The 21,172-nt window shown below is 45.4% G+C and overlaps 1 protein-coding gene across 4 annotated transcripts in view; it reads left to right on the forward strand.

Annotated features, from left to right (window-relative positions):
- Positions 1–21,172, forward strand: part of SUSD6 (sushi domain containing 6) — a 92,147-nt gene that overhangs the window by 22,301 nt on the left and 48,674 nt on the right. For 2 of the 4 annotated variants that reach the window (XM_061180966.1, XM_061180969.1), the window contains exon 2: positions 20,258–20,462. In XM_061180966.1, coding sequence (XP_061036949.1) covers positions 20,342–20,462 — 121 coding nt within the window. In that variant the 5' untranslated portion in view covers positions 20,258–20,341. Of the gene's footprint in view, positions 1–17,445; positions 17,609–19,901; positions 19,985–20,257; positions 20,463–21,172 lie in introns of those variants that run through there. The other 2 variants (XM_061180967.1, XM_061180970.1) reach the window with 2 other exon arrangements.

The raw sequence follows: 21,172 nt of genomic DNA on the forward strand, positions 1-21,172 counted from the left end.
GTTTGGAAGTCAGAACTGCATTTGCCTTTCAGGAGGGCAGGTTCTAAAGGGGTGTGGTTTGGGCGGAAGTAAAGGAAGTAGTGTCCCCATTCCCTACCCTTACTGCACACCCCACGCCCCTCTACCCGGAGCTTCCTTGTGGCGGCTGTGAAGGAGTTTGGGGTACAAGGTGCCGATTATGGCCCTTTGTTGTACTGGACCAAACATTGCTTTTCAGCTCCTGAGTAAGTCAGTTTTTCTGGCAGGCTATTTTCTGGCCCTGAATACCCATGTCCAGGGTCCTGGGCTGGTGTTGGCCCTAAAAGCCAGGACGAGCCTATGGTGATAGCACTGGAGTGTAGGGTCAGAAGCAGCATCTGAGGGCGTTTAGGGCAGGAAAGATTTCTGATCATTAGGATGCTTTCATTATACCAGTGCTTCAGGGCCTTGAAGCTGGCGTTTGCCAGGCATCTAGATGAGGTTAGTAAATCAACTTAACCTCAATGCTCCTTAGCCTCTTTCCACCCAGCTTTTACCGGGTAGCTGGTTGTGGACGTGCATCTTTGTTTTATAAGAAGAGGAATTCTGCTTTGCAGTTGCATAACTGTGCCTTCTATTTAGGTTCTGTAGAGGGTTACATTTGAAAAGCTAATGAGTGTTTTCTTCCACTGTGCGCGCGCACTGATCCAGAGTGGGCTGGAGGCTGGGGGACCTTTATGGAGCAAATGCTGTTGAAGGTGGATACTGAGGTGACAGTAAGGGCAGCTGGTGTGCCGAAGCTCCAGTGGCCTGGCTCCCTGGCTGATGGCCCATCCCCCAGGGCTAGGTCAACTGAGAGGGCTTCGGCTTCCCTGAAATGACTGCTTCTTATAGCTAGGTTAGTGTGACCAGCCAGAGGAGAGGGTGGGTTTCCTGGGGAAGAGGGTGGGAGGGTCTTAATTAAGCCAGTCTGGTTTGGCAGTAACTCAGACTCGCCTCCGTTTCTGTGTTGGCTGATAATTCCCTTCAGCTCTCAGAACAGCCCTTTTTCGTTTCCAAACACACACACACACACACACACGCACGCACGCACACACACGCATGCACACACACACAGAGTTCTTGGAGACTAATGCTGCTGGACTTCCTGATCTGGCAGAATTACGAATGGGCGGCAGCCATTCCTTGGGGGCTCAGAATGGACAGAGCACAGTGAACAGTGCTGGGGCTGGCACTCTGTCTGAGGGGGCTCAGTGGTTAGACTCTGATTGGGAGATATTTGGGGAACCTTGTTTATTAGTGAGAGTTGGGAGAACTTAGTTTTGGTTCAGCCACTAACAAGCTCTGTGTCCCCAGGGCAAGTCATAATTCCGCTCTAGGCCTCAGTTTTTCCCTCTTAACACGGATAGGTTGGACTTCAGGCTGTACTGTGTTAGGATCCCAAGACAGACCCATGAGTCTGCTCCTGGTAAAGAAGGTGACCAGAGGCAGCAAAGGTCGGTGCAGGAGAACCTTGGATAATGCTAGAGTTGTTTTTGAGGCTCATCTCACGGTGGCAGAGCATTGGGTGACGTTGCCACCCCACCCCCAGGGTGCGCTTTCCAGATGATGCGTCCACCTGGGTTGGGCCTGGACCTTGCCCTGCTCCTCCCCATCTTCAGCCTTGGGGGAGGGGCGGGCAGGCACGTGCAGATGGCTGTCTCTGCCAGCTGCCTGGGGCTGGGCCATCTGCTGCTTATGCCAGCAGGTGGGGTGAGGGGTGAGCAGCAGCCTAATCTCCTCCACTACACTGACTTCTCAGCAGAGTCCAGCCCCCCTGCCCCCCACATTCTGTCCTCTGTTCCAGCGCTCTGTTGTGCTACCCTTCAGCATGGTCTTGCTTTGTTCTAGCTGCCCCCACCCCCAGGAGAACCCTTGCTGCGTTTTTGTTTACTCTGTGTGTGTGCTTTGCCCTTTAGCCCCGTGCCCCAAGAATCTTTCTGTAATGTAAGACAGCAGCAGCAGCAAAAAAAAAAAAAAAAAAAAAACTTTAGAAATGAAACTTTGGACCCCTGTTGGTCTCTGTTCAGATGCAAATGATGAATCTCTTCCCATCAGAGTTTGTACCTTTGGGTTCACCTTCCCTTTTTCCATCCCTCCTCCTGGGGAATCTTTGAACAGCAGGGGTGGGCTGAATCACTCTCAGAAAAGCTCTCATTTGGCCTGTGCTTCAAGCCTAGCTTCTTTCTCCCCTTGTGTGGATGTAGGAAAGAGGCAAGGAGAAAGGAACCTGTCCCCATGACTCTTGGTGACTCTGGATTTGGAAGTTCTGAACTGGTGTGTGTGTGTGTGCGCGCGTGCACGCGTGTGTGTACATGTGCACAGGGTGTGCAAGGAGGTGGGGTTAGGGTAGAATGTGGACAGAGTCTTGAAAGTCATCTTTACAAGTGAGGAGATGACAAAGCAGAGAATAGAAGGGCAGCATACCCTAAACCAGGACTTCTCAAACTTTAGCATAGGAGTCACCTGGGGAATCGTACTAAAATGCAGATTCTAATTCAGTAGATCAGGGATGAAGGCTGAGATTCGACGTCTCTAATAAGCTCCCAGGTGATGCCGGTGCTACTCTTCAGTGGCCCTAGCCTCCCCCTCCTCCTCCTAACACTGGTGAAAAAGATTGACATGGGAAAGGCAGGAGGGAGGCTAGTAAGGACTTTCATAATTTAAACCTGAGGGCCTGGGCTGGACTTGCAGCCAGTGTTTGCAGAGCCCTTTCTGGGTCGCTCATACCTGAGCTCCAGGCTTCTCTGGAGCTCCCCTTGGCTGGGTTCGGTTTCCACAATAGAAGAACCTCTGTCCTTCAGAGGGTGGATATGCATACTCACGACTAAGCTGGATCCTTCCCCTTTCTCTTTGGCTCATGATAAGGCCAAAGCTAGCATTTCAAAAAGAGCTGGAAGAATGCTTAAGTCATCTTTTCCAACCTCTCTATTTTACAGAGGAGGAAATGGGCCCAGAAAAGTTTTGTGACATGTCCAGCCAGTATCAAGCAGCTAGTGGCAGAGATGGGGTGAAAACCCAGAAGTCTGAACCCTTAAGCTCCTCTCTCGAGGGCCTGTAAGCCTGAGTTAGGGACAGCGGGAGGCTCAGGGGACAGGTGGTAGGACAAGAGGCTTTCCAGTGGTGTGAGGGAATTTGCAAGACATGCACATCTACTGGCATCTGCTGCAGCTCGGTGCTGATCCACTCAGGCCAGGGTTCTCAGCTGCAGCGCGGTTGACATTTGGGGCCAAATTCTTTGCTCTGGGGGCTGTCCTGTGCATTGTGGGATATTTAGTGGCATCCCTGACCTCTACCCTCTAGATGCCAATAGCACCCCCCAAGTTATGACCATCAAAAATGCCTCCAAATGTTGCCAGAAACCCTGGGACTGGGGTGGAGTGTAAAAGTGTCCCCAGTTGAAAACCGCTAGTTCAGGCAGTAAAGTATTTTGGGAAGGAGGGTCCCTCTTGGGCACCTATACTGGGTTTTTTTTGAGAGTGTGGTGGTCTCAGAGTTACAAAGAAAGCATAAAAAACAGATGGGGCCCCAGCTTTCCCAGGACCTTATAGTTTAGTGGGGAGACCAGACCAACCAATGCCCAGAACAGATAAATTGCCATTTTAACGGTCCCTCCAGGGTAAAGCCCCAGGCTGGACTCCGAAGAATGGGGTGCCGGCCCAGGTGCTTAATGAGGAGGAGGCTGTGCTACCCTGGGCTGGGTCGCATGGCTAAGAATCGAGTGACTCTCATGCAGCTCTTGAGTTACTCTTACCTGCTTCTCAAGGAGCATTCTTCCATTCTGAAGAAAACCTTTTATCTGAATCTGTAAAGGCCAGTCAGACACATTAACCAATAGAAGTGTACACTTGAGGAGAGGGAGGCCTCGTCAGGCCTGATGCTGGTGAGGCTAATTCATTCCTTCATGAGATTTACTTTTTATTTCTCGATTTTCTTCTGCTATGGGATGACTCCTCTGATAGACCTTTCTTGTCTCTTTTCCAGTGTGTAAAGGAATATGACTACATAAGAGCTATAGTCTGTAATGTTCTGAGTACATAGGTATAAAATATGGGTAAAACATGGCTCTGTATGAACCTAAGAGTCTTTACCCCTTTCTACTCTTCATAGGATACTGTACTTGCAAACGTTTGTAAGGCCACTGAGCTTCCATCTTGTGCTCAGCACAGGCCTCCCTGAAAAATATTACTGCAGAGCACAAAAAGCATTCGTGATGGGAACTTCATAGTTCTTGTCAACTTTTCCTTAACCAGTGTCAGACTGATTTTTTCCCAATGCTTTGAACACGATGCTCCATTGCCTCCTGGGTTGCGTTGTTTATAACAATAGACTTGCTGTAATTCTTTGTTCCTCTGAATGCATTGTCTCTCCTCCTACCCCCTCATGGCTGCTTTTAATATGTTCTCTTTAATGCTAAGTTTCATCATTTTGATTACAATGTACCTTGTTGTGTTTTCTTTTTGTGCTGCTTCTTGGGATTTGATGAGCTTCTTGAATCTGTGGGTTTATAGTTTTCATCAAATTTAGAAAAATTTCAGCCATTGTTAAAAAAAAAATTTTTGTGCCTACCCATATGCCCTCCCCGTGCCCCAATTATATATATATGTTAGGCTGCTTGATATTGTCAACACTTCTGACTGATGTTCTGTGTATGTCACTTTGGACAGTTTCTATTGCTATGCTTTCAAGTTCATTAATTTTTTTCTTCTTCAGTGTCTAATCTGTTAATCCCATCCTGTGTATTTTTCATTTCAGATATTTGTATTTTTCCCTCTAGAAGTTCAATTTGAGTCTTCTTTTTGTCTTCCATTTCTTTCCTTATCATGCTCATGCCTTCCTTTTTTCTCTTGAACACACAGAGTATATTTGTAATAGAGATTTGAATATCCTTGTCCACTAACTCTATCATCTGTGTCGTTTCCTTGTCCATTTCTATTGTTTGATTATTCTCCTCATGTGACCATATGTCATGGTTATAATTTCCTGCCTTTTTGCATGCCTGTTAATTTTTTTTAAAAATAAATAAATTTATTTATTTATTTTTGGCTGCATTGGGTTTGTTGCTGCACGTGGGCTTTCTCTAGTTGCAGCTAGCGGGGGCTACTCTTCGTTGCGGTGCGCGGGCTTCTCATTGTGATGGCTTCTCTTGTTGCGGAGCACGGGCTCTAGGCGCATGGGCTTCAGTAGTTGTGGCACGTGGGCTTCAGTAGTTGTGGCTCGCGGGCTCTAGAGCGCGGGCTCAGTAGTTGTGATGCACGGGCTTAGTTGCTCCGCGGCATGTGGGATCTTCCCAGACCAGGGATCGAACCCATGTCCCCTGCATTGGCAGGCGGATTCTCAACCACTGCGCCACCAGGGAAGCCCTGCCTGTTAATTTTTGATTTGAAGCTAGACATAGTGAGTTGTGTGTTGGTGGGTGCTGGAACTTTCTGTATCCTTTAAAAACTCTTCAGCTTTGTTTTCAGAAGCAATTTAGTTAGTACTTAGAATTGGTTTGATATTTTCAAGGCTTGCTTTTCAGTTTTGTTAGGGTGGGTCCAGAACAGCCTTCAGTCTAGGGCTAGGATGGTCCCACTGCTGCGGCCAAACCCTTCTGAAGATTCCTTCCAATGCCCTGTGGGTTAGGAGATTTTTTCCACTTTGGCCAGGGGGGGGAACATGTAAATTTCTGGCTCTGTGTGAGTGCTGGCGGTTATGCTGCCTGTTTCTTTCCTTTGGTTCTTTCCTCAGCCTTGTTTCCTCAAACACCTGCACAGATCAGTATACTCAGCCTCTGCAGATCTCTGCACTTTTTTCTCTTTGCAGCTCCCTCCTTTCAGTTACTTTGCCCTGCATATTCTAGCCACCTTGGCATCCCCAAATTCCCAACTCTGTCTCTTCAACTCGTTGAAATTGTTGAACACTTGCAGGTTTTTTCTCCCTAGTCTGTGACCTGAAGATTCCTTTAGGGGATTAGCTGGGGCACTAGTAGGACTCACTGCATTTCTTCCCCTTTTTTCAAGAATCACTGCCCTGTGCTGCCTATTGTTGAATGTCTGCTACCCCAATTTCATATATAAGGAAACAGAGGCTCACAGCAGGTAAAGCAGCACACCTAGCACCCCTAAGAAGCAAGAGGCAGAATCAGGATTTGAACTCCCTTTTGTATGACACTAAAACTCACATTGTGATTGTTTCTGTAATTAACCGTTTCATTTCCCTCTTCTGGCTCCAGCTTACTTCCCTGTTTTGTCTTTGACACTTTGGCTATATATCTCCAATGTGTTTTCACTTTTTACCTCATTATAGTTATTTGTGTATGTATCTTATCTCCCCCAGTAGACTATAAACTCTTTAAAGGTATGAGCTTTCCCCCATCTTTGTACCTTTCGTGTGAATCTAGGGTAAGTAGGTGCTCATTATATGTGTTGAACGAAGTCAGTAAGCTCCTTAAGAAAGATGTGTGTTGGGAATGAGGGAGATATCAGATTCCCTTATTAAGTTATGCTGTTTCTTTTCTTTTTTCTTTTTTAACATCTTTATTGGAGTATAATTGCTTTACAGTGTTGTGTTAGTTTCTGCTGTATTACAAAGTGAATCAGCTATATGCATACGTGTATCCCCATATCCCCTCCCTCTTGGGTCTCCCTCCCACCCTCCTTATCCCACCCCTCTAGGTGGACACAAAGCACCGGGTTGATCTCCCTGTGCCATGCAGCTGCTTCCCACTAGCTGTCTATTTTACATTTGGTAGTGTATGTCAGTGCTACTCTCTTACTTCATCCCAGCTTACCCTTCCCCCTCCCCGTGTCCTCAAGTCCATTCTCTGCATCTGTGTCTTTATTCCTGTCCTGCCCCTAGGTTCTTCAGAACATTTTTTTTTAGGTTCCATATATATGTGTTATGGTATTTGTTTTTTTCTTTCTGACTTACTTCACTCTGTATGACAGACTTTAGGTCCATCCACCTCACTACAGATAATTCAGTTTCGTTTCTTTTTATGGCTGAGTGATATTCCTTTGTATTATGTATGTGCCACAATTTCTTTATCCATTCATCTGTCGATGGACACTTAGGTTGCTTCCATGTCCTGGCCATTGTAAATAGTGCTGCAATGAACATTGTGGTACATGACTCTTTTTGAGTTATGGTTTTCTCAGGGTATATGCCCAGTAGTGGGATTGCTGGGTCGTATGGTAGTTCTATTTTTAGTTTTTTAAGGACCCTCCATACTGTTCTCCATAGTGGCTGCATCAATTTACATTTTACATTGCCACCAACAGTGGAAGAGGGTTCCCTTTTCTCCACACCCTCTCCAGCATTTATTGTTTGTAGATTTTTTGATGATGGCCATTCTGACTGGTGCAAGGTGATACCTCATTGTAGTTTTGATTTGCATTTCTCTAATGATTAGTGATGTTGAGCATCTTTTCATGTGTTTGTTGGCAATCTGTATATCTTCTTTGGAGAAATGTCTATATAGGTCTTCTGCCCATTTTTGGATTGGGTTGTTTGTTTTTTTGATATTGAGCTGCATGAGCTGCTTGTGTATTTTGGAGATTAATCCTTTATCAGTTGCTTCATTGCAAATATTTTCTCCCATTCTGAGGGTTGACTTTTCATCTTGTTTATGGTTTCCTTTGCTGTGCAAAAGCTTTTAAGTTTCATTAGTTCCCATTTGTTTATTTTTGTTTTTATTTCCATTTCTCTAGTAGGTGGGTCAAAAAGGATCTTGCTGTGATTTATGTCACAGAGCATTCTTCCTGTGTTTTCCTCTAAGAGTTTGATAGTGTCTGGCCTTACCTTTAGGTCTTTAATCTATTTTGAGTTTATTTTTGTGTATGGTGCTAGGAAGTGTTCTAATTTCACTCTTTTACATGTAGCTGTCCAGTTTTCCCATCACCGCTTATTTAAGAGGCTGTCTTTTCTCCACTGTATACTCTTGCTTCCTTTATCAAAGATGACCATATGTGCGTGGGTTTATCTCTGGGCTTTCTATCTTGTTCCATTGATCTGTATTTCTGTTTTTGTGCTAGTACCATACTGTCTTGCTTACTGTAGGTTTGTAGTATAGTCTGCTGTTTCTTTCTTATCTGCTGTGTTTATCACAATCTCTCTTAACGTCTTCTAAGATGATACCTGGACTTTATGAAGTTCTTCATTTGATACCTCTGCTTGAGCTTTGACTAATTTGAGATAACTTTTGAGTCTGTATTTGGAGATTTAAGGGAATATTCCTTCTTGTGAGTTAACCAGATTCCTTTCTTCTCCGGTCCTGACTTAGAACCCCTCGTGGAGAAAACTGGAGATATGGTTGGAGCTAGACCTAGAGCATGCAGGCATTGGTGGAGGGGCTCTGTACAATGAGAGGGTCATGTAAGGACAGAGGTGGGGCTGGGGCGTGGGACTAATCAAAGGGGAAGGAACAGTAGGCAAGTTCCTGCTTCTCATTTTTGCTTGGGGCCTCGCAGTCCAACCTTGACAACTTACAGGAAGTTTGGGTAATTTGTAAGGAGGAGGACGGGAAGAGTCATGGTTTGGTTATAAATTAGGAGGCTTCTTGGAACTTATACAAGATGGAGAACATTTGGAGCCAGAAGGCAGTGTCTTGTTTGTTCTAAATGTGTTCCTCACTGGGGCTGTTAAGCTTCAGTAGATGGAGGTGAAGAACACGCTTCTGGAATCCTGAACCTTAGGGGAAAATACTCAGCTGACATTTGAGTAGAAAGGAGGGAAATGGCAGAAACTGAGACCATATTTATGGAGCACCTTAAGGCCTGAGAGACACTAAGTCCACTTCTCTGGCCCTGCCATTAGGTTGACTGGTTCTTCTCACTCATGAATCCTACAGAAGAGGTAGTAGTTTTGGAAAAGGGATGATGGGCTGGAGAGGCTTTTGTTGTTGTTGAACATTAAGGAAGCAGGCAGGTCTTAAATATTCATCCCCAGCGTCTCCATAGCTTTGGCAACCATAGTGTGTGTGTCTGGGTGCCCATTCAGAGGGACTCTCGATTGGGTTTGGGGGGAGGGTGTCTCGGAGCTATCTGGGCAGTTCCAGAAGCTTTAACTGAAATCCTTGGGTTAACTGAGAAGGTACAACTCATAATATATTTGGAGCCAGAAGCCATCATCCAGTGTTTCTTCTCCCTTGTTTTCCAGTTCCACCTACCCCCAATTGTTTTGCCCTTATTGTGTCTGCTTTCTCACTTTGAATTCATGTTAAAGTCAACATGATCTGCCCTCACCACTCTAATAAATGTGCTCTTGAGGAGCACTAGTGATATCCTAGTGGCCAGATCCAGTGGGTATTTTTTAGTTTTTATTTGCTGGACCTTTGCTGCATCTGCCACTGTGCCCCCTCACATCCTCCTTGAATCACTCTGTCCCTACCTTGACAGCTGTGATGCACAGGCTTCTGGTTTCCTTGTGCTTTTTGGAGTGTCTTTCATGGTCTCGCCTTCCTTGATATACCGCTTTAAAAAGTTAGTGTTCTCCCCAGGATTCTGGCTTGACTCTCTCCTCACTCATCTCTCTCACCTAGGTGAGCTCATCGTCTATTTTGCATGGTTTCAGCCATCACTTTCAGGCCAATCACTCCAGGGCAATACCCCGAGTTTGGAGCACTTTGCAGAGTTTCATACTCATTTCTAACTTGCCTGCTAGACTTTTCTACCTGGATATCCTTCAAGTACCTACAATTCAACCCACCCAAAAATAACCTGAACTACATTCATCACATTCTTCACCAAAACCTGCTTGTCTACCTGTGTTCTTTCCCTCCTGTGGTAGCTTCTACCATTCACACAGTCACAGGCCCCAAACCTAGGTGTCATCCTTTATTGTTCTCACTCATCCCATCCTATTAGTTTCTGGCATCTTCTACAGCCTTTGGCACATTATGGACACTGAATGAATAAAAGAAAACGCTTATTAATTTCATCTGAATTTAACTACAGTTTAGCACTTTGGCTTTGATAAATCCAAACATCTCTGATTACACTTGTAACTTTCGGGGAAGGGCATTTGATTTTTGACCACATTCAAATTATATTAAGGAGAAGGCACTTTTTTGTTTAAAACAGGAATACTTTGTGGGGGGATTAGTTATTATTAGAAATGGGTGGATTAGCCACATGCTGTGTTTTCGGGCTCCCTAAGGAGCTGCTCACAGTGAAAGATAAGGTGGATGAAGTCGGATTGTGCTGGCCCAGGAGGGTCTTGTCCTTCATGAACATGGGAGTAGAGGCAGCAGTTGTGGGTGAACTTGCCATGTGCTGTGGCTTTAATGTGAGTCATAGATAGACTTTTCCCTTGGGGAGGGTAACATGCCCCCTTCAAGCTCGTTGATGGATTTCCTTAATTGTATTCTAGTGTTTCTAACATAAACATTGAGGATGTGTCAGTAACTGTCATGCTTCTCCAAGTTGATCTCCCTTCCTTTCCATCTAACCCCCCTAAAAAAAAAATAGAAAAGAAAATAAAGAAAAAAAAGAAAAGAAAAGGAGAAAGTGACTTAAAGAATCATAGGATTTTGGAGCCAGAGAAGTTCTTCAAGTAGTGGTCATCTAGCTCAGCCCTTCCATTTTCAGATGATGATGACAATAATGATAGATGGTGATAACTATAACACCATTTTTGATGACTTAGTGCCAGACACTATACTAAGTGCTTTATATATATTTCCCATATGATACTTATAATAGCCCTATGAGGTAGCTATTATTAGTGCTATTTTATAGATAAGGAAACTGAGGTCCAGAAAGATTGGAGAACTATATTGGGGTTAAGAGGATGCTGAAGCAGCTATTGTGCAGAGAGATGAAGCATCTTGCTTTTTCAAGGTCCAGTTTTCCAGTTAGAGGCAGAACATGAGTAGAATCCAAATCCCCTGACCTTGAACTCAGTAAGCCTATATTTTTGTTTTCACCTGAAAATTCATTCTCTGTGGTCATTTTTGTCTCATCTCTCGCTCAGCCCCTTTTAATTACAGTGAAATTGAATGAAGTAGAGGAAAAAGTAGAGTTGGGGTTTTTGGTGAGTTTTTACAGTTTATTTTTAAATAGGCAGCATTCCCAGACTGACTGGGAATGTAGCAGAAGGCCTGAGAACCAGGAAGTGACACAGACCTGTTTATACCCTTCCACTTGGGAGCCTTTGGAAAGCGATCCACGGAGACAGTAAAAAGTAAACACAACTGCTTCAACCAGTTCTCTTGGGTTTGCTATTTTTGACCTGGAGGAGGTGTTTCCTACACAGCTATGAGTACATACTCTTTGAAAACCAAAATCTAGCACCGAAATATCCCCTTGAGTGAAGGTATATAGACAGATATTTATTTCCTGTTACCAGACAGCAGCATTCAGTGACTCTTGGCAGACAAAATTATCACTTTATTTTTCTTCTCTCCCTCTGCCATCCTTTTGGTGAATTGTTCTTCCATTTCTTTTTTTTCTTTCTCTCTCTCTTTATAATTAGCACTGTGCATGCAAAACTGCCCCGAGAGCGCAGGGGCAGTGTGTGTGATCTTCAAGGTCCAGCTCAAAGCTTTCTCTGTCACCTCTCCCTACTCCCAACCAGAAGCCTTTGTTCTTATCTCCTCTGTGTTCTCATAGCACTTTTTAAAATTAAAAAACAAAACAAAAAACAAAAACACAAACCCTAGTAGCAGTTTCACAGTGTTATGTAGATAAACATATAATTCCTCTCATGTAGATTGTGAATTCCTTGAGAGTAAGAACTGTGCCCCACTTCATCTCTGTGATCACCCAAGCCTTGCACTGAAGACAGCCAGTAAATATTTGCTGAATTGCAGTAGAGTCACTGCAAACACTGAGCCCTAAGAAATCAGATTTAGCAAATCAGCTTCCCAGACTTTATTTGCCAAGTGGGTATTGAAGCCTGCTCCACTCAGCTCTGATGGGAACCAAGCAGAGGGGTGTGATGACACATAGATGTATCTCTGGGTCTAGGAACCAATTACAGCCACTTCTACCAAGCATCTGTTTTGCTACCTGGCAAAACTTCAGGATTTATATACCCTTTTCCCCTCCTGTTTTATATCTGCTGCTACTTTGCCATCTTGTATTTCCTATACAAATTATGGGTTTTGGGTTTATCTTTTTTCCCCCTTCCTGAACAAATAAATGTTGAGCACTTTGGGGCACAGAAAGAGGCGGAGTTGGTGCTCTGCAGGAATTTACTACTTGCAGTAAATGTAGCATACAACAGTTAAGTAACTGTGAGTGGGCCTTGGGGAAGGATATGATTGGTTCTCCCAGTCTTCCAGGCAATGATGCTGTGGGTTCAGAAGAGCCTTCCATGCTTGTGGGCTCAATTGAAGAGTTTTCCCAGAAGAGATGCAAATAAGCTTGACCTTGAATTTGGAAAAAAGAACAGGGAGCCCTTTGCAGTAGGAAAGCAAGAGGAGGAAAGACTTCTAGGCCCCTTTGATTCCATTTATCTGTAAAATAGGCATAATGGCACCTATATAATGAGGTAATGAGTGTGTGTGTGTGTGTGTGTGTGTGTGTGTATATATATGTGTATCTCAGACATGTAAGCTCTGTGCCCTTATCCTCTCCTGTAGCATATTCAGGCTAGAAAACCTCCTTGGTCCCTCTAGACACAAGTATCACTTCAGTATAGTCACATACATGATTATTTAATTTTGGGGGAGGGAATGTTAAGTTCCTTAAAAAAATATATTTTCAGAACTTCATGGGAGAGACCTTTGGAGGTTCATTTGTTTAACCTCTTGGCTCTTCTTTCATCTAAACTAACTGTGTTTTGAGCCTAGTCTGGGGGCATGTGTTTTCAGCCCAGCTGAAACAGTGCCCTTCGGGAGTCTAGTGGGGGCTCAGTAACATCCTGTTAGAGCAGGAAGGGGCCTTCAACAGCACTGATTTGAGGGCCCAGTGTTCCAGACACTGTCCTGATCCTTCACCTTCATCCCATTTCCACTTCACAACAGCCCAACAAGGTGGGTGTTATTTATCCAGTTTGTAGATGAGAACTGAAAATAACTTGCCCTAGGCCACCTAACTAATAATATTCAAGCAGACCAGAGATTCTGGCCCAGCCTGCCAGAATCTTTCCACGGATCCAGCCTCTCTGAGAGAGAAGTACTTGAATTGTTTCGTTTTACCGATGAGGAAACAGAGGCATCAAGAGGCGAACTGATTGGTTCTAGTTTAGCCCATCAGTCTAGAGAAGAAGTGGTTTCCTGCCTTCAGTGTTGGAAATTTATGGCCTGAGCCAAGTGCCTGTGAGCAGGCACTCTGCCTTCTCTCTCCTTTTTTCTATCCTGTCTTGAGCCTGTCTTGAGCCTGTCTTGTTTTGTTCTCTTGTGTCCTTCTCTCTTGCATTTTCTCTTTCTCTCTGGGCCTCTACAGCTCTGCAGTGATCTGTGTGGGGGGGGGGGGGGCGGGGAGGCTGGGGTTTTTTTGTCAGATGTTTGTTATTTTTGGAAAGCACTTTAGGAACACTGTGTACGGATGGCCTATACAAATGTGCTGATGGATTGATTAAGCTCTAAATGGAAAAGTTGGAGTCTCCTGAGTTTGCCGCAGTGCAGAGGGAGATAGATGCTAGGATAGGTCTGGGGAGATGCAGGGGGAAAGGACTGCTCTCCGGAAAAAAGAGGATGGATTTAACATTTCTTCCGTCTAGTCAGAGCTTTTGTTGACTTATGTTTTCAGGAGAAATACTTCTGGGCTTCTCCTTTTCCCTAGAAGACATTCCAGATTCCTTAGAACTCAGAGGGCATTTGGGGATCATCCAGACCTACCCCGTGAGGACCAGGAAGAATGATTGACTTGCCTGAGGCCAATCCGCTGTTGGTTGGTGGAGCTGGGACTTAAGGGCTGTCTCCTGCATTCAGATCCATGCTGCAGTCATCCTGCTGCTAGGTTCTAGAAAAGAGATTCTGGAGACTATTGAGGAGAAGGTTTAGTGTGTCTGCTGGTGTCCCTGCTGTCTGAAGCCTGAGCAGTAGCGTAGGGGAAAAGTGGGACAACAAGAGGATGTAGTGAGCAATTCTGGGGAGTAAGACAAGAATACAAGGAATATTAAAGCAATTCAAAAAAGCCTCAAACACCTACCCTACCCTGGCTTCGGTGGTTTCTGAGAAAAGCTGAGGGTTATTTTTGTGATTTGTAGGAAGTAAATTTTTTTTTTTTTTAAGGAATTTTATTTATTTATTTATTTATTTAATTTGGTTGCGCCAGGTCTTAGTTGCGGCAGGCTCCTTAGTTGTGGCTCGTGGGCTCCTTAGTTGCGGCATGCATGTGAGATCTAGTTCCCTGACCAGGGATCAAGCCCAGGCGCCCTGCATTGGGAGTGTGGAGTCTTAACCACTGCGCCACCAGGGAAGTCCCTGTAGGAGGCAAATTTTAACAAGAGTTTGATGTTTGTGTCCTTTGGACTTTGGAGCTGGAGATGAAAAGGAAATGGATAAAGTAACTTATGGCTCTCAAGGATCTCAAAGTCCGATAGACAACTTCGTGCCTATTGAAGTACTCAGCTGCTGGTGGCACAAAAGAAAGGGGAAGATACAGAGGTTAGGAAGATTGGAAGGAGCCATTTATCCCCAGGGAGGAAAAAAGTAAACTGAAGACATCTAGAAGTAATACAGTTTTGTCATTTTGTGGGGGAAGAGTGGGAGGTACTAAGATCTGATACACATTTAGATACCTTTGCTGCTGTGGCCCAGCCGTTTCAGGGTGAGTGGGAGTGAAGAGGGGGGACATTGCAGGGAGAAAGGGAGAGGTAAGGGGGGGCCTCCCAGCACATTATTCCCTTCTCTTTATCACACCCTCTGGGGAACTTCAGACTCCGGAGTTAGGACTTCTTATCTTTGCAGTCTGAAATGTAATGGTTGGTTAAATTGTGTTCCAACTTCATGAGCTGTTCTTTGTCTCCCCCCAGCACATGGTAGTATTAATCAAAGGAACAAACTCTTATTCTAGATTCTCCCACCACGACCATCCCCTTTCCAGACTAGTCTGAGGCAAGAAAAGGACTTATGTTGGTTGTACCTGCCCAATTCCCTCTTGTAACTAATGGAGAGATGGCCATGGTTTAGGAAATAATCTGTCCTGAGTATTACATGTAAACGGAGGCTGAGCTCACGGAGATGTAGAGAAACTCACCTAGCCCCTGGGCACCAGGCGTGGCTGAGTCAGGACCCTTTGCCTTCACAGAGGAGCGCTCCTTAGAGTGTGACATGACTGCGCCTCAGCAGGACTGTGACATTCTCCGCCCGCAGGGATAGGCCCCAGGGCAGCCCAGACGCCTGAGCTGTGGACATCTGGGCCCTGCGTGTCTAGGGGGCTGGGTGCCCTGGCTGTTCCATGGCTCCCCACTCCCAGCCCCTCCCCCAGCTGCTGCTGCCTCCCTAAGCTATGAGCCATTTTTCAAGGTGACTCTAAGGACACATTTCACCTTAGGCAGGCTTTTTGGTTAATCTGGAAGCATCTGTGGCAACAACAAGTAAGCGAATTGTGTGAACTTTGAGCTCGTGTTACAGGTTCTCCTCAACACCAGAAGCCTGCCATGCTTATCATCATCTTTTTTATGAGCAGTTCCTCAGGTCACCCTCTGCTGTCTTGGCTTATAGGCTAAGACTGTAAATAGGAGGACCTGAGTCTTACCAGTTTAAAGAGCAAGCAGTCTTTTATATTTTGTTCCTTTTGAACCTCACTGTAGACTGGTGAGATATTCACTGGTGAGATATTCAAAGCAAGCAGCACCTCCATTTTACAGATGAGGAAACAGAGGCAGAGATGTGGGACGGTTCTTCCCCAGGTTCAGAGCTGTGGCTTAAGGGCAGTGTCCTTCCTCTTGGGGGATCACTCTGGACAGGAGACGAGTGTTCGTGGCATCGCGTTCAGCAGAGCAGTCACTCAGCTTTTGATGTTTTGGGTTCGCAGAGGTGGGGGAAGGCCAGATCCTGACCTTAAGGGGCTGGCAGTCTAGCTCACGGGGGTCTCCCCTTGCCACAGGCCGTTGAGGCGGCAGCGTTGGTCCCAAGAAGGAAAGTCAGAAGGGTGAACGCAGACTTCCCATGACACCGCCCCACCCCGTGTTTTGGAAGAGCTGGAGGAAGAGATAGGTTATACAAAGAGAAGCGTGGCTGCTCTGGAGAATTCTGTGATTGAGAGAGACCTTTGAGCTGTTTTTAGGTGTGAAAACGGAAGCCAGAGAAGAGTGGTATGAAGTACGTTCATAATGTTGAGCAGCCATCACCACCATCCGTCTCCATAACGCCTTTCACGTGGCAAAACTGAAACCCTGTACGCGTGAAACAGTAACTCTCCATTCCTCCCTCCCCTTAGCCCCTGACAGCCACCATTTTACTTTATCTCTAAATTATAATTTTTTTAAATCAGGGCAAGTGGTCACTAACACACCAGCGGAATACTGAAGCGAAATGAATTCTTTTTTTTTTTTTTTTTTTTAACTACGTTTTCGTCTGTGTGTTTCTCTAGGGATAATAATGAATACTTACAAAAAAAACAAAAAAAACAAAAACAAACAAACAAAAAAAATAATGAATACTTAGTCTTAATTTGTTCTAAGTGTTCCTCTTTTCACTTGGTCTAAAGCCATGATTCAAGGGCAGGTTTTATTTTGTTTTTTAAAATTCTGTGTTCTAAGTGGATTCTTTCTGAAAATGATTAGATGTCGTGTGACCCTTTCTTCATAGTAGCTGGGTTTTCCCATTTTGGGTGATATCCTGGGGCTGTGGGGATTCACTTTTCTCTGTATTATTTCTGAAGCACTAACCCTTGGCTCAGCCTTGCGTATAAACATTCCTTGACTCTCCTCTGTTCATCTTTTCTCTTCTCTTTGCAGAGCCCCCGTTTCCATCACCCCATTTGTTTTGCACTTGATCAGGTCTTAGGCTTCATGGTGGAATCGGTCCCTTGGCCCAGGTAGCTGCTTAAGCAGTAAGGGAGGAACCAGCTGTTTCTATAAAACAAAACAGAACATGGGCTCATTTGTGTGCATCTTCTCCCCAGTCCCATACTGGCTCCTCCCCACAGTGTTCATGAGTTTGGCAGACATTCGCTGCCTGCCTGTCAGGTGCCAGGCCCTGTGCTGGCTTATGAAGATTCCAAGTTGAGTAATTCACAGTCCCTGCCTTCAAGGGACTTTGAGCCTAGTGAGGTGAGACAGATAAACAGATATAATAACTTGATAGAGGTACAGTCATAGTAGGGTGCTCAGGGCACTTTGGGAGTAAGGAGGGGGTTAGTTCTACTGGAGGCGGGCGTGATGGACGTGTCAGAAAAGAATTCCTCCAGGAGATGACCCTTGTGCTGAGCCCTGAAACTGACTGTATTCCTGGCAGAGAGAGCAATCAGGTTTATTGGAGTGTCAGTCAGTTTGTTGAGGGAGGAGACAGGTGGCTTACAGGAATGCCTTGCTACATTAATTTTATTCTGTATTTTATCTGTCTGAATAGGTAATGCATACACAAAGTACAACACTCAAGAAGATGAAAAGGGAATACATACAGTGAAAAATGAGCTTTCTTTCCTGTTAACCACTAGATTCCCTCGCTGACAGCAGTTTGTAGCTACCAGTTTCTTGTGCATCAATTCCAGAGAGGGACTTCCAGTGCATACAGGTGTGTGTGTGTGTGTGTGTTTGTGTGTGTGTGTGTCCTTTAAAAATATATGCATATGCACACATAGTTTTCTTCATATACTAATTTTGGAAGTCATTCCATATTAGTACAGACTGAACTGCCCAGTTCTTTTTAAACCACTGCATGGGATTCTATTATGTGGGTGTATGACAACTTATTTAACTAGTCACCCTTCAGTCTTGTGCCAGTACAAATAATGCACTGAATATCCTGCATATATATCATTGCACACGTGATTTCTCAGGACAGATTATAGAAGTAGAATTGATAGGTCAGAGAATGTGTGCATTTTGGGGACAGATATTGTCACATGGTTCTCCAAAGAGCTCTATGTTAATTATAAAATACGAAATGTAAGATTCTTTACCACTTGGTAAGCCCCCCACCACGCCAGTCCTCTAAAATCCTTGCCAGAGTGATCTTCCTAAATGAATTTGGTGTTGTAACTTCCCTGTTTATAATCCTCATAAGCTTCACGTGGTCTTCAGGATAAAGTTTAAACTTAGCCTAGCCCCTGCCTCTAGCATCTGCCGGAGCGCTGGGTTCCATTGCTCTGAGCCACTTGTACTTGGTGTCTCCGTTTCCTTTTCCAGTAGACACATCCTTTAGCAATCTGCTTAGCATCCCCTCCTGTGGGTAATCTTTCCTCATGCCTCCAGTCGGGCATGGAACACTAAGCGTCACCCTGATCCAGCCTCATCCATTCACTGCAGAAGTATTTGTTGTGCACGTGCTGTGATGTGGCACGGGCAGGTGTCATCCTTGATGATCCATTGGTTCTTGCCTTGAGGGGATGATGACTGCCTGGTGGGGTTACCTGCTGTGGCTGCATATACAAGGGCAGCACCAAGGACCCATTGCTAACTGGCTGGTGGCCCTGGGCATATCCTTTAACTCTTTGGACCTTGGATTTGGCATCTATCAAAAGAGGAGGTGAAGCCTGATGACCTCCAAGGTCCTCGACGCTCAGATCTTATTAATAATTATGATAGCAACAGCCGCTGGTGTTTACTGAGGACTTGCTAAGTGCCAGGCACTGTGTTGAGCACTTTGATCCTACTCCTTACATCAGCCCTGTGAAGATGATGGCATGGTTACTGTCTCCATTTTACAGATGAGAAAACTGAGGCTAAGAGAGTAATTTGGCCACAAGGTCATAATAAAGGAAATAGATTTGAATTCTGGCATTCTGACTCTACCATTCTTAGCCACAAAACTGTTTACACATTTACACATGGTTTTGTGTACTGTTTTGGGTCAGTCACAGACTCCACCCCTAGAGCTGTCCATGAACCATCCCTGTTCTACAGCCATAAAGGCTCAAGTTGGAATCTGGGTAAAAGCTGGGGACAGAGGACTGCTACAGTCCCAACTATTTGGGGGTAGTGGATAAATACCCGGTGGCTAGCTCTGTTCTTGAACCCCTGGCTCATTCTCATTGAAGACCCTCATAGCTGCTTTTCCTTTGGACTGAGACAATTCATATTGCTGTTTGCAGTAACTCTCTTCAGAAGGGGTGCATAGGCTTGAGTCAAGGCTTCATACATGAATTAAAGTCAGGTCTGGGTGTTATCCCTCAGGGGCATCCTTTATTAGGGTTGTAGATGGCAGGCTCCTTTATCTATTTACATAAAGCCTTGTTGGAGAAGGAGGTATATATGGAATTTAAAAAGGAAGTGTAACCTTATTATCTGGAATCCTGTTATAAACTAGGATAAATGAAATCACATGGGTTAACTAAAATATAATAGGCCTATATTATAATGTATCATCAACCCTCTGCTTCCCTGAAGGCAAGTAGAAAAAAATCCTGAAAAGTCTTAATCCCTGATTTTATTATTATTTTTTTTAAGATACTGGTTCCTATTCTTCTTACGTCTTTGTCTGAGCTAGAGTGGATGGTGGGGCTAATTAAGAGTTACAACCCGTTCTCCGCTCAATCATTGTCAAGTGTAGCCAACAAATCTGGGCTCTGGGGTCACAGGTGTGTTGGGTGAGCCTTGATTAATTAGTCCATTTTTGAGATTCGTGGCTGTCGAGTCAGAGCCAGATCCTCAGGGGCTCATCCAGCCAAGCCCAGGGCCCTTGGCTCCCACCGCTGCATTCCTTCTCTAGGCGGTGTATTTCTCCCTTTAAGACATGTGTTCTCTATTTTTTTTTTTTTTTTTCCTTTTCTTTTTTCTTTTCGATTAGTTGAACTTGCTCTGAGTCCGGTGGCAAAGGCAAAGCCAGACTCTGGTGTAGCAGCTCTGAGTCAACAGCCATCTCCTCCTCTTTGCTCGAGCCTCCAAGGCAGGCAGTAGGGCAGAGCCACGGCATTTTCTGAAAGCTCTGCCGAGCCTGACAGATCTCCAGGTGAGCCGGCGCTTGTCTCCTTGTCCTGTCGCAAGGATCTGGCGCCCGGATGCTGACGCCCATGGCAGCTTGCTTCGGGCCTTGGCATTTCCCCAGGGAGGAGTTGGAAAGCCGCTTATGTGCTTGTCTCTTCTCCTGGCAGTAGGGATTCATTTGCTAGAATTCTTTCAACTTTGTATGTGATTATGGCTTCCTTACCGTAAAGTGCCTATTGTAACTAACTTATGGCTAAAGTTTTCACTTATGTCCTTGTTTTTGGTTTCTTTTTTATAGGTGAATCTACCCAGGGCTGACTTCAGTGTTCTTACTTCTGGCTTTAAAATTTTTTCTTTTTAAAATAACTTGGACGGATGAAAGATGTGCCATGGCAGGATAGCACCAAAGAGCACCTCATTGCTTGCCGTGGCCTCCGTGGGACATGGAGTGTTCCTTCTGCTGCTGATTCTTAGCACCCTCCTTGGAGACGGACTCGCCTCAGGTGAGCCCCAGCCTGCCTCCTGTGTGTGGGAGGGAGAAGACTCAATACCATTGTTTCTCCCGAAGGCTGGGAGAAGGGATTCTCTGTGGAGCCGTTAGCAGGGGGGCAGAGGGTGAGGGTTTCTGTTCTGTTGATGCAGCAGGGAGCCAGTTGAGGGCGTGGGACTGGTGGCTGAGGTGCCTAGTGAGCCAGCGGGGGCGGGGGTGTAGGAGCCTGCTGGGGATGACGGGACCACTCCCCTCCCCCGGCTGTAGTCACGGGTGGGACGGAGGTGTAGGATTCAGGGTGCGATGTGCAGGTAAGGGTGCCGGCTTTGGAATCCACTGCCTGTTTTCAGAGCCCAGTCCTGCTACTTGCTGGCTCTGTGACCGTGAGTCTCTACTTCTGTAAGCCTCAGTTCCCTCACCTGTGCTAGATGGCAGAGTTGAGTAATTGTGACATAGACCATGTGGCCCCCAAAGCCTAAAATATGTACACTTTAAAATGTTTGACCCTTTATAGCAGAGGTTTGCCACCTTACCCCCAGCCCAGAATGGACGGTGCTCAGTAAGAATGCCTATGAATGAAGTGGCTGTCAGAGTAGGAAGGAAGGAAGGACTGACTGGGCAGAGCTAGGATGGACCTCAGAGGCTATGCACTGGCCCAGGGCCTTAGGGCCAGCTCATGGCAGTGCCTGGACCAGAACCTCGCCTAGTGCCTGGTACGCTACC

The sequence above is a fragment of the Eubalaena glacialis genome, chromosome 2 (assembly GCF_028564815.1).
Source record: "Eubalaena glacialis isolate mEubGla1 chromosome 2, mEubGla1.1.hap2.+ XY, whole genome shotgun sequence".
In the NCBI taxonomy this organism is placed as follows: domain Eukaryota; kingdom Metazoa; phylum Chordata; class Mammalia; order Artiodactyla; family Balaenidae; genus Eubalaena; species Eubalaena glacialis.